The sequence below is a fragment of the Stenella coeruleoalba genome (genome assembly GCF_951394435.1).
Source record: "Stenella coeruleoalba genome assembly, chromosome: 1".
Lineage (NCBI taxonomy): Eukaryota > Metazoa > Chordata > Mammalia > Artiodactyla > Delphinidae > Stenella > Stenella coeruleoalba.
Window position 1 is genome coordinate 181,896,174 of NC_137169.1, and position 16,125 is coordinate 181,912,298.

Consider the following 16,125-nt stretch of genomic DNA (forward strand, 5'->3'; position numbering starts at 1 on the left):
TAAGTGAGTCTGTTCGCCAAAGAAAATGGGCTGAGCTTTCCTGGGGCTGCCTTCTCCTGTTCTGGCTCCCGCAATCCCGCTACGTAAGGCCCTTGAGAACCCCCCGTTTTCAGACTGTTTTAGCCTCTGGCCGACTGAAAATGTTTGCAGCCCCGTTGAGAGCATAAACAGTAACGCCGGAGAAGTCAAATAGCCCCCACTCAGCTTAATATATCGCCGGAGGTAGCGATTAGAATCAGCACGTCAGAGGAGGAAAAAAGGACTAGAAAAAGGCAGGCTGACCATTATGGTAGTAAAGAATCTGAAGTACCGCACAAAAACAAATTACAGCTACGTACAACGTGCATGAATCTCAAACGTGACGTTAAGGGGAAAGAAGCCAGACAGAGAAGTTCTTCTCTAAAACTGCGAGACATTCAAAATCGGGTTAGTCTTTCCTTAAGTGGGGAGGACAATGACAGAAAGGAGCCACAAGGGGACTTTTGAGGTTCAAGTAACGTTCTGTTTCTTTCTTTGGATGCTGGTTACAGATGTGTTCACTTTGTAGAAATTTCATTGAGCTGTAATTTGTGTAGTTTCTTTTGTATGTTATAGTTAACTGAAAGTTAACTAAAAGTAGGCCCAGGAGGGAGTTTTCCAGAGATGATAGAAGTGTTACACTGATACATGCAGTTGTCAGAATTCACAGAACGGGTACTTTCTGGTGGTCCAGTGATAAAGAATCTGCCTTCCAATGCAGGGGATGCAGGTTTGATCCCTGGTTGGGGAACTAAGATCCCACATGCTGTGGGGCAACTGAGCCCGCGGGCCTCAGCTAGAGCCCGGTGCTGCAAACTACAGAGGCCACACCACAACTAGAGAGAGAAAGTCCATCCGCATGCCACAGCTAGAGAGAAACCCTCACACCACAACGAAGAGCCTGCGCTGCAATGAAATATCCCACATGCCACAACTAAGACCAGAAAAATAAAAAAGATTAAAAAAAGAGGCCAAGAAAATATTTTTTTAAATGTATGCTGTCTGTAAATAAAAAAAAAAGAATTCATAGAATGAACTCCTAAGATCTGTGCATTTTGTTTAGTTATACCTCAAGTTTTTAAAAAAGTGTCTAGGGAGTTCCCTGGTGGTCCAGTAGTTAGGACTCCCTGCGCTTTCACTGCCAAGGCCAGGGTTCAATCGCTGGTCAGGGAACTAAGATCCCACAAGCAGCACAGCACAGCCAAAATAATAATAATAAAATACTCCCCTTAAAAAAAGAGTGCCTAACTGGAAGCCTGGAATTATTTAGGTACTTAATTAAATAGGAACAAATATCCTAGTCCACTGTGTGAGAACTTGACCTAATGCAGTGATTTTTAAATTTGCTTGATTATGCACCTTGGGCAACTTATCCGCCAGATATCCTAAAGCCACAGGTTTTAAGTACCACCTGTTACCAGTGACTCCCAAATCTATACCTTCAGTTCCACCATATCTCTGAGCTCCAGACTCTGCCTTTGCTTCGATGTCTGATAAGACATCAAATTCAGCTTGTCTGAAAAACAAAACAACCAAAAAAACCTCCTGATTTCTCATCCTCACACACCAAATCAGTTCTTCCAGTTATTCTCCAGCTCTGTGAATGAATGGTCACCTCATTTTCTTAATTGCTCAGGCCAAGCATACTTGAGCTCTCAAGTCATACTTGAGCCTTCAATTTCAGGTCCTACATCCCATTCTCTGGCAAGTCTTGCTGGTTTTATCTTCAAATATATAATGAGAATAAAATCACTTCTCTCACCTAATCTGTGACAAAGGAGGCAAGAATATACAATGGAGAAAAGACAGCCTCTTCAATAAGTGGTGCTGGGAAAACTGGAAAGCTACATGTAAAAGAATGAAATTAGAACACTCCCTAACACCATACACAAAAACTCCAAATGGATTAGAGACCTAAATGTAAGGCCAGACACTATAAAACTCTTAGAGGAAAACGTAGGCAGAACACTCTTTGACATAAATCGCAGCAAGATCTTTTTCCATCCACCTCAGAGAGTAATGGAAATAAAAACAAAAATAAACAAATGGGACCCAATTAAACTTAAAAGCTTTTGCACAGCAAAGGAAACCATAAACAAGACAAAAAGACAATCCTCAGAATGGGAGAAAACATTTGCAAACAAAGCAACTGACATAGATTAATCTCCAAAATATACAAACAGCTCATGCAGCTCAATATCAAAAAACAAACAACCCAATCAAAAACTGGGTGGAAGACCTAAATAGACATTTCTCCAAAGAAGACATACAGACTGCCAAAAAACACAGATGCTCAACATCACTAATTATTAGAGAAATGCAAATCAATACTACAATGAGGTATCACCTCACACGGGTCAGAATGGCCATCATCAAAAAATCTACAAATGGGACTTCCCTGGTGGTACAGTGGTTAAGAATCCGCCTGCCAATGTAGGGGACATAGGTTCGAGCCCTAGTCCGGGAAGATCCCACATGCCACGGAGCAACTAAGCCCGTGTGCCACAACTACTGAGCCTGCGCTCTAGAGCCCGCAAGCCACAACTACTGAAGCCCACGTGCCACAACTACTGAAGCCCACGAGCCTAGAGCCTGTGCTCCGCAACAAGAGAAGCCACTGCAATGAGAAGCCTGTGCACTGCAATGAAGAGTAGCCCCTGCTCACCACAACTAGAGAAAGCCCATGCGCAGCAATGAAGACCCAAAGCAGCCAAAAATAAATAAACAAAATAAATTGTTTAAAAAAGATGTTTAAAAAAAATCTACAAGCAATAAATGCTGGAGAGGGTGTGGAGAAAAGGGAACCCTCTTGTACTGTTGGTGGGAATGTAAACTGATACAACCACTACGGAGAACAATATGGAGGTTCCTTAAAAAACTAAAAATAGCAACTACCATATGACCCAGCAATCCCACTACTGGGCATATACCCTGAGAAAACCATAATTTAAAAAGACACATGCACCCCAATGTTCACTGCAGCACTATTTACAATAGCCAGGACATGGAAGCAACCTAAATGTCCATCAACAGAGGAATGGATAAAGATGTGGTACATATATACAATGGAATATTGCTTAGCCATTAAAAGGAATGAAATTGGGGAATTTGTAGAGATGTGGATGGACTTAGAGACTGTCATACAGAGTGAAGTAAGTCAGAAAAATAAGTATCATATACTAATTTACATATGTGGAAAAATGGTATAGATGATCTTATTTGCAAAGCAGAAATAGAGACACATGTAGAGAACAAACGTATGCATACCAATGGAGAAGGGGGGGTGGGATGAATTGGGAGATGGGGATTGACATATATACACTATTGATACTATGTATAAAGTAGATAACTAATGAGAACCTACTGTAGAGCACAGGGAACTCTACTAAGTGCTTTGCGGTGACCTAAATGGGAAGGAAATCCAAAAAAGAAGGCATATATATATACGTATAGTTGATTCACTTTGCTGTACAGTAGAAACTAACACAACATTGTAAAGCAACTATACTCCAGTTAAAAAATTAAAAAAAGATAAACTTCTCCCTTTCTACATCATACTACTAAGAAAGGTGGTTGCTACTCTGGACAAATTCTTTTTTAATTTCTAGTGAGTATAAAAGTGAAATTAAGTTTAAAAACACTGAAAACATTTAAAAGATATCAGACTCAAAATTTTAATTACCTCATTAAATGATTAAATTTAAAAATAAATAAATAAATAAAACCACTTCTCACAATCTCCACTGCTACCACCTGAGACCAAGACATCATTATTTTGTCTGGATTTTTAGCCTCTTAGCTGGTTTCTCTGCTTCCCCACTGTGCCTTTACGGTTAGTTTTCCACAGGGTAGCCACAGTAATCTTTTCAAATGATTATATCCCTTTGCTTAAAAACCTCCAATAACTTCCTGTTAGGCTTAGAATAAAGCCCAAACTCCTTACATAACCTGGAATGTTTTGCATGATCTTATATCTCACCTTCATGAGTTCCTTTATCTCACGGAACTCATCTCTCACCAGTTTCCCCTCTCCCTGGTTTAAACAGTGGCATTTTTGTTACTCCTTGAATCCACTGAGTTTGTTCTCACCTCCAGGCCTGTACTCTGTGCTTTCTGTCTGGAATGGTTTTCCTCCAGATCGTCACAAACCGTTTTCTATCTTCCTTTTGTGCCAGCATTTAAAACACCTCGTAATTCCCGTTCTTAAGGGTCAACAAACTCAATGCTGCTTCTCTCCAGCTGTATCCTATAATTGTCCTTACATCTATCATGTAGAAGCAAACTGACTCCTTGCCCTGCTACCATTAGGAGTAATTGGGTACATCAGATCCCAAAGTCAAGAAAAAAAATTACGAACTTTGCATCCTGAGATAAATCAAAAACAAAACATCATCAACAAGACATACACACATCAGGGTCATTGTGTCTAGTTCTAGTCCTCCAAATAAATGAAATTCTGAACCTGAGCCTTTCCTGTAAAATTGGACTCCCTAAAATCAAACAAACACTTTATCTCTGACTTTTGCAATGCTGATGTCTAAAAATATGGATAGTAGTGTGAGAATTGCTGTTTTCCCACCATGAACAAACTAATTATAGACTCTATACTTGGAAATTGTGTAGTTTTTTCCTATAAATAGTTGTAATTTCTATTTGGCGAGCTTGTTCTTCTAAAGCCTGAACTTCCTTGCAAACTTTCTTTGCAAGTAAACTTTCAAAAGATTTTGCTCTGAGTGTCCCTTTGACAGTACTGAAAAGTTTTGTTAAAGTATAATTTCAAAAAGGTGAAATCAAGATTCTCATGCAATTATAAAATAAATATTAACAAATATTTTATGCAATTCATTGCATAAACCGTGAGGGTAGCAACAAGTTCTTAAAACTATCAAAGAGTACATTTGCACAGGTGGGTACTTTAGGCAATTTAACAATGGAATATTAGTGTAAAGTTGCAAAGTTAGACACAAACTAGTTAATGTCCTACAGGGTAGTAAACTATACATAACCTTTCGAGTCATCTATTCCACTGGAAAGAAAATAGGGATTTGCATCCCTACTGGACAAAACTCTACAGGTTAACAGGTAACTTCACTAAGTGCAGGGTCTTTAATCAATAACGAACAGTGAGTTCCACTTACTATTCATGTCAAGACCACTCATGACCTCCTCACTGCCAAGTTCAGTAGATATTTTCTGAATAATTTGACTGTTTTACTTTGCAGTACGCGGGCCTCTCACTGTTGCAGCCTCTCCCGTTGCGGAGCACAGGCTCCGGACGCGCAGGCTCAGCGGCCATGGCTCACGGGCCTAGCCGCTCTGCGGCATGTGGGATCTTCCCGGACCGGGGCACGAACCCGTGTCCCCTGCATCGGCAGGCGGACTCTCAACCACTGCGCCACCAGGGAAGCCCCGACTGTTTTACTTTTTATGTAAAACTTCTCATTTTTTAAAATACTGCATAGGCCAAACAAAAGATGTCTGTGGCTGGGTTTGGGCCGCAAACTAATTTTACAATCTCTGATTACTATTTTTTAATACATGCTGAATTCTAAGAGGAGCTGACTAATCTGGCATTCATTCGGTTCCATGGACACCCAAAACAAAATGCAAATTAGAACAAAATGCAAATCAGGATTCTCTGCACCCTGCCTCCACTTCAAGAGAGCCTCTGGAGTCCTGTTTGAATTATATGATGTCACCCACTGTGCTGTACTCTGAAAGATGAGGAGCAGCCACCCAATCCAGGATCAGCCAATCGGATTTTTTGTTTTGTTTTGTTTTGCGGTACGCGGGCCTCTCACTGTTGTGGCCTCTCCCTTTGCGGAGCACAGGCTCTGGACGCGCAGGCTCAGCGGCCATGGCTCTCGGGCCCAGCCGCTCCGCGCCATGTGGGATCTTCCCAGACCGGGGCACGAACCCGTGTCCCCTGCGTCGGCAGGAGGACTCTCAACCACTGCGCCACCAGGGAAGCCCGCCAATCAGATTTTTGCAAGATTTTGAAACTGGGACACTGAGATGCCAGCCCATCTCTGCTGGTCACTTGAAGAGAGGACATGTAAACTTGGAAGTTGTGCACTTAGAAGCAGGGGATGCCTCTTTTCAGAGAGAGAAGCAGCAGCAGATAAGCATCACCTGGCAAGAGAAGCAGAAGAGCGATTATAAGAACAATTGCTTAGGTTCCTGATGGCATTCCAGTCCCTTGTCCCCATGCCTCGTCAGGCCCAATGGTTTGGCCTTTGGTAGCTATGAGCTAAATATACTTTTTTTCCTTTTAATTAATTGCCTTATTATTAAGCTAGCATAAGAGAGTTTGTTACTTCCAACCAAGGAATCACTATAGAGAGGAATACAGGGCACTTGGCTGTACCTGCTGTACAGGATATCATTTTGCAGGGTATAACCTGGAGCAAACTCCTGTATATTTCTTCTTGCTAAATTGACTAGAGTCTAGTGTCAGATAAGTTTTTCACAAACATTGGGTTCAGATGATTCAGAATAAAATCAACTAGAAAAAAATTAAAAAGCCATATGGATTTCAGAACAAATGTTTATTACTGCTTAATGGGGCCAAAGGAGCAACACAAAGCATTGAAAACGTCACTGGCTCACAAAAACAGTCATCTTGCTACCTTCTCGGTTGCATTTGTTTATTTCACAAGGCTTCATTCACACATGAAAACAAGATACTAATCCAATTCAAGTTCATAACAATTATAAAAGTAAACATTTGTTGGGACAATGTACAATAAATTGCACTTTTTTAACAAGCATTACATTTACATTTATAGAGTGTACTATACATAATACATGGCATTATGGAAACATCTAATTGGTCAGTGGTGATAGAGGAGAGAAGCTGCTCACTAATTTCTTTTGTAGTCAATTAGCACTGTTTGAGCTAATCAACTCCTTTATTCTGGAACCTGTTTTCACTGGAGAAGCCATGGGCAAAATCATAGAATTCATAAAAATAGATGGCACAGAATTTCTACTACCTCCTCAGCAAGGGAAAGGTAGGAGTTGAAAGAAATGACGTGGGGCTGACTGAGAAACTTTCTTCCTTATTTGAACTAAGGATTCATACATTATGCAAAATACCAAAAATAAAGAAACTGATGCAAAGGCTATTGGGATCTTGGATTCTGGGGCCATTTCCAGGCTTTATTCTTGTGCTTTCATGACACCAGAGTCTTGATGTGTTTATGTCCTTACCATTCAGTTTCCTATATTTTATTCCATATATAATATATAGTTATTAAAAGTTACATTTTAACAGAAAAGATTTTACATGTTAACTTATTGCCAATGAAAAAGGAAAGTAACTCAAAATATTCATCTTCTACTCAATGATTCTTTTTTCTTAACGTTTTCAGAATACCACTAATGATAAACCAGGGGTGGAGGTGGGGAGAGTAGGACATGTTGATGAACATGTTTTTATAGCAGGTAGCAAATACATTTGGAGATAAGCTTGACGTGTAGTCTTTTAGATGGAAGCTAAGACAGGGACTTCTGACAATTGACTGTAGTCACTAAGCTACTCATAAACATCCACTTTTCTCCTTACAACTCAAGATCATCATCTCCTATTGAGGTGCAGCCTGCACTGAAGTATTCATTTTGGTAGCTCTTGAAAGATAAGGAAATCCCTAAGGGCTTTGCCTGTATTATATGGAAGCCACTATGAGAGAGGAAGGATGTTTTGGAGCAGTTCCAGTTCAATGTGACAATCAGCATGGCAACTAGAGAGAAAGAGTTTTATATATCTGGTAGTAGGAAACACAGGCCACTGAGCTGTGCCTGGCCTTCTGTATCTGATCGCCATGTACATATTCAGTTGCATGGTACCTGGGTATACCAAAGAGGCAGGGATACTCCGTATAAAATTCTACCGATCACACACACACACAAATCTCACAGCATTCAAATCAAACAATAGAGTTTGTCCATGCTCTCATTTACCTGTAATTGAAGCAAGAGAATCGGAGCTACTTTAGAGTGGTTTTTTTTTTAAGAGTAAATTATACAACAGAATAATCTTACTAAGTAATTAAAAGTGTTCTTTTCCAGAAAGATACAACAAACAGGGTATTTAATTTTTTGAAAGCTTTTTCTTCCCTAAAAGGGTCTTGAAATCAGACAACCACCTTAGCAGAATAATGAGTAGACTGATTTCAGCTCAAGAAAAAGAAAACTCAGTCCCTTACATTAGTTACGTATGTGATTCTCATCCTCAGTAACTAATCAATTCCTTTAAGGATCTAACTCTCATCTCTTGTGCCCTAAACTGTGTATTCTCTTGTTTTTCTTACTTTAGGTAGGAAATGAAGCTACTAGTTATTAACCAGAAAGTATTTTAAGAAAATGGAGTAAGGGTTTGAGAAAAATGAATATTAATACACAGTATAAGAAGATGGAATTTTTGAAAACAATGAAACAAGATAAATATAATTAAATACCCCAACATCAATACAAACATTACTTTTCTACTTTATTATGGAAATTTAAGAAAGCCAATGAAGAACAAATTACTAACTTAATAGTTGGGAGAGAGGAAGAGAATTATTGGTTTCATGGAAAGATAGGGTCATAAGCCTATGTGACATTCCTATTAATGTTTCTGATAGGCATTCATATACAGACCATTAGGTAACTGAGAATTTATTTGCATTAAATTGTATGTAACTAAATATAACCAAATTGTGCCATGGCTCAGGATGTGGGAAGCTAGCAAACATATGCACTGCAAAATTCAGCTTGGTTTCTTTCAGCTTTAAGGAAATGTGTTAAGATTCTCAAGATATAAAAGCTAATGACTGAATTATCCAATTGAATTTCATTCTCTTAATTTATTCTGCAGAATTTAATGAAAGGAGAAATCGTCACTTCTCAGAATGTTGCAAATGTTGGATTTTTGGAGGAATGTTTTATATAATGTATGCTAGGAAAAGATGAAAAACACTCCAGAATATCGGAAAATTTCCTGGATATTTGAGCTGGTCAATCTCTTTCTAAAAGAAATCAAGAGAAGAGTAGCAATTCTCAACTATACTTCAAAAGAAGAGAAATTAAAACTAGCAGTTATTTAATGCTGGAATGCATGAGTTTTCAAACAACACATGGTAAAGGGCATGGGGTCTGGGATAGTGCTATTATAATATTGTATGAATAATACACCAACTTTTGAATTTTCTTTCCTTCTGTATTTGCTATTGCTACTTACCCAAAGACATTGCAGTGAGGGACAGTTTAGACTATGGTACCAATACACATACCCAAGTATGATATGGAACTGGAGAAGGAAAAGAAAAAATCTATGGATGGCCATTGTAATCTTTTAAAAGAGTTAAAAGAAAATGAAAAAGACAGATTTATTAAATGTTTGGAATATATGTACCTAGTTATTTTGTTTAAAGAAAAAAATGTAATGGGCTATGAAATTGAGCCAGGTCTACAGATAAGAACTGGACCTAGAGCTATTTCTCTCTCAACTACCATTTAAGGAAAATTATGCAATTTAGGCATTCTGTGAAATGTAAAAAGAGCTCTGTACAGTAGAATTATGAAATTCACAAAACACAAAAGAACATCTTTAATTTAGCTAGCCATCTGATAAGGCAACTTGTACAAGGCTTCTTGGGATCAAAGCGTAAAGTACCAGTAAAGCTAACAAACTGTATTAAATGATTTACAGAAACAAGTACCAAGATGCAATTTTCTAGGCATTATATTCTGCAAAAAAAAAAAAAAAAAAAAAGGAAAACAAAATTAATTTTTCTAAACCACCATGTTGGGAATGTTAGAGTCAACACAGATACTCAGAATGCTATTTTCCTTTTGGGCGAAAGGAAATGAAAACTATGATGAGAGATGTCAGGACAAAAAAGAATTCTGTAAGAAAAGTATTATTTGATGAGTGTAAAGAAGGATAACAAACAACCACATCAGTTTTATGGGCTGTAGATGATACGAACACTTACCGATGAAGGGGATTTCACTTTTTAGAGGTTAATGATTATTTTAGAGGAAAGGATCCATCATGAGCAACTTGTAGTACATGCTCCTGGAGTTGAGATGGCTCTTAGATGATTTTTACTTCCAAGAGTGTGTTACTTTTAACTGCAACATATGGCACAGATGAGAGTCACTCTGGCACTACAGAGTTTGAGATACTTTGCAAAGAATATGTTCAACAGTGAAGCCAAGCATGAGTATCAATAAATGTTACTATACATAGCTGACAGTAGTTTGGTTGCTGTAAAGGACCAAAGCCCTCCAAAATAGCTTAAAAAATGGGAAAATTAGTTTTTCCCTTACCAAAGGATTTCCTGCAAGGACTATTTATAAAGACATGTTAAATATAATTGAAAAAAATACTTCCATCAACTTTTAAACAATAGCTTTACCTTTCCATGAGATAAGCATTTCTATAAAGGTTGTATATGCAATCAAAAATGTTACAAATGCATTTGCATCTCTTCATCTAGGGGTACCAAGGGCACGTTTTTAGGAAGCTACAGAAATCAGAAAAAGTTGCCTAATATTAAACTAAGATGATATGAAGCTGACTTCTATTTCCCATTTCATAACTTTAACAAAGTTACAGTATATCAGTGTTTCCTTAGCAAGTATATGTCAACATTAAATGAATACTCTGTCCCTGGTTCTACATTCCATTCTAAGCACAACAGCTGTTCCTGGGCCTTTCTAGGCTTCTCTGGTGAAGGTTTCCTAAAGATGCAACTCATAATATCCACGTCTGACTTTACATTTGCCAGAAGTCACAACTGTGTTCTTACTTAGGAACTCACAATTCCCATGTGAAGTTCTTAAAAGGACCTGTTAGAAGACCAGGACCAAAATGATTTATTTTATCCTGCATTTATCAAAATCTCAGTTCTTTTTATCTAGTATGTGTTTTCAATAGCCTATCTTATTCCAGATGTACCCAACAGAAAATAAAAATAAACTAACTGTCTTTGGGAATTGTTCAATCCCAGGTCTGTTCTTTCCTTTGGATAGGATTATCGCTATCCTGGGCATCACTTTCAGGAGGAAACCTGACAGTGGTCATGACTGGCCCCACAATGTGCTTTATCTGAATAAATCCTGAAAAGTTAAGAGGTTTAGGTTGCAATCTTTTTTTTTTGCTGTGACAAATACCTGCCTATCACTTCAACCTTGGAATAAAAGACAACTCCATTTTTATGTAAGATAAAAATAATATGAATAATTAGCTCTAAATAAAAAGCATTTAGTTCTGAATTACTTATTTCCAACCAAACATCAGGCATGTAAAATAATGTGTAATACTATGATGGATCGGAACACAGTCTTCCATGAAGAAGCACAAAAACAGGTATTCGACATAAATCAGGTTAGTTTAAATAACATCCCTTTTTTAAAAGTGTCATACAAGAAAGAGTAAGAGCTACTGAAAGATCCTGGCTTGCTTTCTGGCCTCCTTTCCTTCCTTTTAAAGGGACACCAGGAATCATCCTGGGTTTCCGTTGCTTTCATCGTTGTGCTCTTCTACTTGGGTGAGGCTGGACCTATGTGCTCTCCTTGGGGGGCTGGGTGGCCTGTGGCGGCTGCAGTGGCTGCGTTCCCGTGGCCGTTTTGATAGAGTTAAGGGTTTTGCTAAACCAAGAGTTTTTTGCAGCTTGGATTTCATTCATAAGGGCTCCCCTCTGATGTTCAAGTTCCTAATTCAAGAAAGAAAATCATCTGAGTTACATAAATATCTTCTCTCTGCCAACAAAATTAGAGTATAGCTTTTTGGAATCCACAGGTCTACACAGCCGCAGTTTTCTTCCTACAAAACCCAGGTGAGATTTAGTTGGCTTCTGAATGCAAGAAAAAAAATTAGAGCTAAAAGAATTACCACTAAAAACTAGAATCTGTGCTTTCTCTGATCAGTGAAATGAAACCTCATTTTACCCTTTTTTCCCCCGGCAATTTAGGTCCAAATCTAGCTTTAGGCTGCAGCCTAAGAGAAGATGTTTAAAACCACAGGTAAACGTAAACATACAGATGGAATGAATTTTTACTGATAGTGTAAGCATGAATAAATTCTAGTTCCAAACACATGGCCTGTGCCCCTGAGGACGTACAAGGTCAGAAGCAGAAAGAGTTCAGGATCGTTAGTGTGGCGCAGCAGGTGCCATGGCAGGACACGGGAAGGGTGAGGGTCACTGGTAGGAAAGAAGTGGGAACAGTCCATCAGAAGCCAGGATTGCTTTTCTGATTCCGATATCCTCCAATATGGAAAGAGATTATGGGGAAAGGGATTTGGCAAAATCAGGTAAAGATGAAAAGAAGCTCCAAAGAAAGAAAAGAATGGCTTGTCAGCCAACGTTCAACTGTCAGGGGAGAGATAACAGGAGGGGTTTGGCCTTTCAACTTTCAGGATCAGCTAAGTGACCAAGTTCAATGGGAAAGGACCATGGCCAAAAAATATCAGGGTAAACTAAAAAGGCATATGCTTAAGTTCTCACAAGATATATATAATTTTAGTTATTAAAAATTTATTTAAAACTATGTGTTTATATCAGTGTTTAAAAATGATGTAAAATGCAACTCATTGGTGGGCAGAAAATGTATTCATCTTATATGGTAACATCGTATGATTCTGAGCTCGATAAGCCAACTCTACAGTACTAGACTATCCTAGACCACTAGCTGTTATTTTTTTAATTGATCTTTTATCAAATCACCAACCTGGATTTTACATTTGGCCTCCACCAGCTGCAGTTTGGTTTGTGCCAATTCCAGCTCCATTTCCCTCAGTTGCTTCTTAAGAGAGTCCTTCTCATCATCCAACTCAATTCCCTGGTCCTCTCTGCTTATGGCTGCTACTTTCAAAGCACCCTCCTTGCTGAAAATGTCACTGCAGTGTTTACATGCCATCATTTTACCCTGAAATATCCAAAAGAGATAACCAACATCAAACTGCATTTCATAGCATAAAACATGTCCTGAAACAATGCAATATGATTTTTCTTAAGACACTGCTTGTGGCCATCAAATGCAGGCCCATTTATAAAAGTAACTATTTTTCTTGTGCTATGACCAAAATGGTTATAGTCGGCACAAAACCCAACTATCCAAGACAGGTGCTACTTTTTCTTACAGTATCTTTAGAGAGACTCTGGGGATAGAAAGTATTACAGCATTTCTTTCAAATCTTTTCTAGAAACTTTGTACTACCATTATCCTTATTAGATGCCAAGCCCCGTGGCATATATGCTACATGCATTACCTCATTTAGTTATGATTAGGTATTATCACCCCCATTTTATAAATGAAGAAATTTAAGAGTTTAAGTAACTTCCCTGTGGTAGACTGAGGAAGGTCATTATGACTAACCTAAGTCTACCCCTGCAACAAGTGAAGTATACGTCCTTTTGTTCAAGTGAAGATGATCATTATTGCTCAAGGTGATAAAAGCAACTCTGCCACATGCCTGGATTGCCGATCAAGCACCGAGCACTGAACAATGGCAACTCTTTTCAACACAACAGTGCTACTGTTTTCTTAAAATATCTTCAAAAAGTTTAGAGATAAGAGATACTACAGGGATTCCCTGGTGGCACAGTGGTTGAGAGTCCGCCTGCCGATGCAGGGGACACGGGTTCGTGCCCCAGTCCGGGAGGATCCCACATGCCGCGGAGCGGCTGGGCCCGTGAGCCATGGCCGCTGGGCCTGTGCGTCCAGAGCCTGTGCTCCGCAACGGGAGAGGCCACAACAGTGAGAAGCCCGCGTACCGCAAAAAAAAAAAAAGAGATACTACAGAATTTTGATCTATTTTGATGTCCTACTGTTACAAGCTCAGCATGTCCATAACTGTAACTATACCCCTCTCTTCACACACACACAAAGCAACTCTGCCCACACTTCTGTGTCACTGTGCATTACCCCACCATTTAGGCCTAAAGACTTTGGTGTCATCTTTCCATTAGCTTCTCCTTCACTCCATATTCAGCTGGTCATAAAATTTTTCCTCTTGATATGTCCAAGCATGTGTCCCAGGCCTGAATCCCCAAAAGTCACCTTCTCAGAACAAAGTTCCTATTTTCAGTTCTCATGTCTCAGATTTTCAGGTTACAACTTTTAAAATATGTATTTACTGAGCATTTATTGTGTGCCAAGTACTAGACTAAGCACTTTATTAACAGGATCTTATTTAATCTTCAAAATGACCTTATGAGGTAGGTAATATTATCTCTATTTTACAGAATACAAAATAAATCTGAGAGAGGTTAAATAACTTGTCAAGTTGTTAAGTGATATACGAAAGTGCCTAGAATGCATTTATTTACTAATATAAAGCTGAATATATTCAAATAGAATTATATCAGGTTTCTGTAACACTGGCCCCAAGAGCTGGCTATACCAACACTGCTTCTTAGGAATACCAATCCATTTGGTTTACTGCTTTTTCTATACAATAAACAATCACTTTTTTCAAGTAGGTAATCAGCATAAGGAGTTTTACCACCAGGGGGCAGCATAGAAATAAATGCTGCATGTTTTCTTTAAAAACAAATCTCTACTTTTGGTGGAAAAATCAGTTACCCAACGTGTTTCCTCCAGCTGAGCTCTATACTGCCCATGGTGTCCACTGTTTAAGAGATTAATGGGATGATCCTACTGGGTTGCACAAGGAAGTCACATCAATTCAGGCACAGTTGGGATGCAGGCTGCTGAGGGTTCGGGTTTCCAGGTTTCCAATAACCAAGAAAGCTCAGGGGCCTCTTGTGACAATGCTGAAATCCTACCTCCTTTCCTGTTACCTGTCTCTGACAGCCCAAAAGATTTCTGGGAACATAACCTTTCATCTGGCCCACACCCCAGCCAGAAGAGGGACCCTATTCACCCTAATTCCTAACTCCTTTAAAACAAAGGTGGGGTGGGGTCGTGTCTACAGGCTGTCCTGCCTGTGGTGCATCACCACATATTGGGATCCTCCTATCAGGTGCTCACTCGAGACTACATGAATTTGGAAGAAAGTGTATCACAGGACTGTTTCATTCTTCCTCACCTTTACCACTTCCAGCTCCTCCTTGCTGGCTGCTTGCTGTTTCTCCAGTCTGGTACTCAACTGGGAACAGATCTACGAGAAAGAAAACAGCTACTTTACTAAAAAGTAGAATGTCTCTTGTAGCATGTGCACACAGCCGTTTATTCACTCACATCTCTGATGCTATAAGAAATTTTGCAAATGAGTAGCACTGCAAATGCCAGTCATTCCCATAAAAGAAGCTGCAGAAAGCCTGAGAGTGTTCTGTGTGTAAAGCACACCTCTATCTCGATCAGTAGAAGAAACACATGGGGTAGATTTGCTTTCTTTCTGTCACTAGCTTCCGTGACTGGTCCCAGTGAATTCCTGTCCTCACTTTGGAATCAATCTATGGAATCTTTGCTGAGTACCTATTTTGGGCAAGGTACTATCCTAGGGATCCATGAAAAGAATTCTGAATTTCTTCACGACTGAAAAGTGCTGTGCTGTGATAATCAGTGAGAAAGAAAATGTATGTAAAGGGTTTAATACAGAGCACCATTAAATAACATCTCATTATTATTGATTCTGAAATAAGGTGCTAACAAGTACCAGGAACAGACAGAAATAAGTGCTTTCAAAGCCCCCTAAAATTGTATTAAAAAAAGAAAACAAAAACACGGTTCGAGTCTTGCTACACTTGAGTGAAATAAGAATTTTTTATTTTGGAAAAAAATGGAAAAAAAAGTTAGGGGAGGGCTTCCCTGGTGGCACAGTGGTTGAGAGTCCGCCTGCCGATGCAGGGGACGCGGGTTCGTGCCCCGGTCCGGGAAGATCCCACATGCCGTGGAGCAGCTGGGCCCGTGAGCCATGGCCGCTGAGCCTGCGTGTCCGGAGCCTGTGCTCCGCAACGGGAGAGGCCACAACAGTGGCCCGTGTACCGCAAAAAAAAAAAAAAAAGTTAGGGGGTGTCAAATTTTCAAGTGCAATTTGGACTAAAAGCATAAAAGGTCTACCTCTATTATCAAAACGGACATTTAAAAAAATCCCAGTCTACTCAAAAATAGTTCTAGAGACCTGGGACTAGGTTGAGTTCAGTCTCCAAT

At 39.3% G+C, this 16,125-nt stretch overlaps 1 protein-coding gene across 11 annotated transcripts in view; it reads right to left on the reverse strand.

Moving 5' to 3' along the window:
- Positions 1 to 11,396: 11,396 nt before the first annotated feature.
- RABGAP1L (RAB GTPase activating protein 1 like) overlaps positions 11,397 to 16,125 on the reverse strand; it is a 797,484-nt gene continuing 792,755 nt past the window's right edge. For all 11 annotated transcript variants that reach the window (XM_079939730.1, XM_079939723.1, XM_079939729.1 and 8 more), the window contains 3 exons: positions 15,062 to 15,133; positions 12,739 to 12,936; positions 11,397 to 11,723 (listed from right to left, as the gene is read on the reverse strand). In XM_079939730.1, coding sequence (XP_079795856.1) covers positions 11,571 to 11,723; positions 12,739 to 12,936; positions 15,062 to 15,133 — 423 coding nt within the window. In that variant the 3' untranslated portion in view covers positions 11,397 to 11,570. The remainder of the gene's footprint in view (positions 11,724 to 12,738; positions 12,937 to 15,061; positions 15,134 to 16,125) is intronic.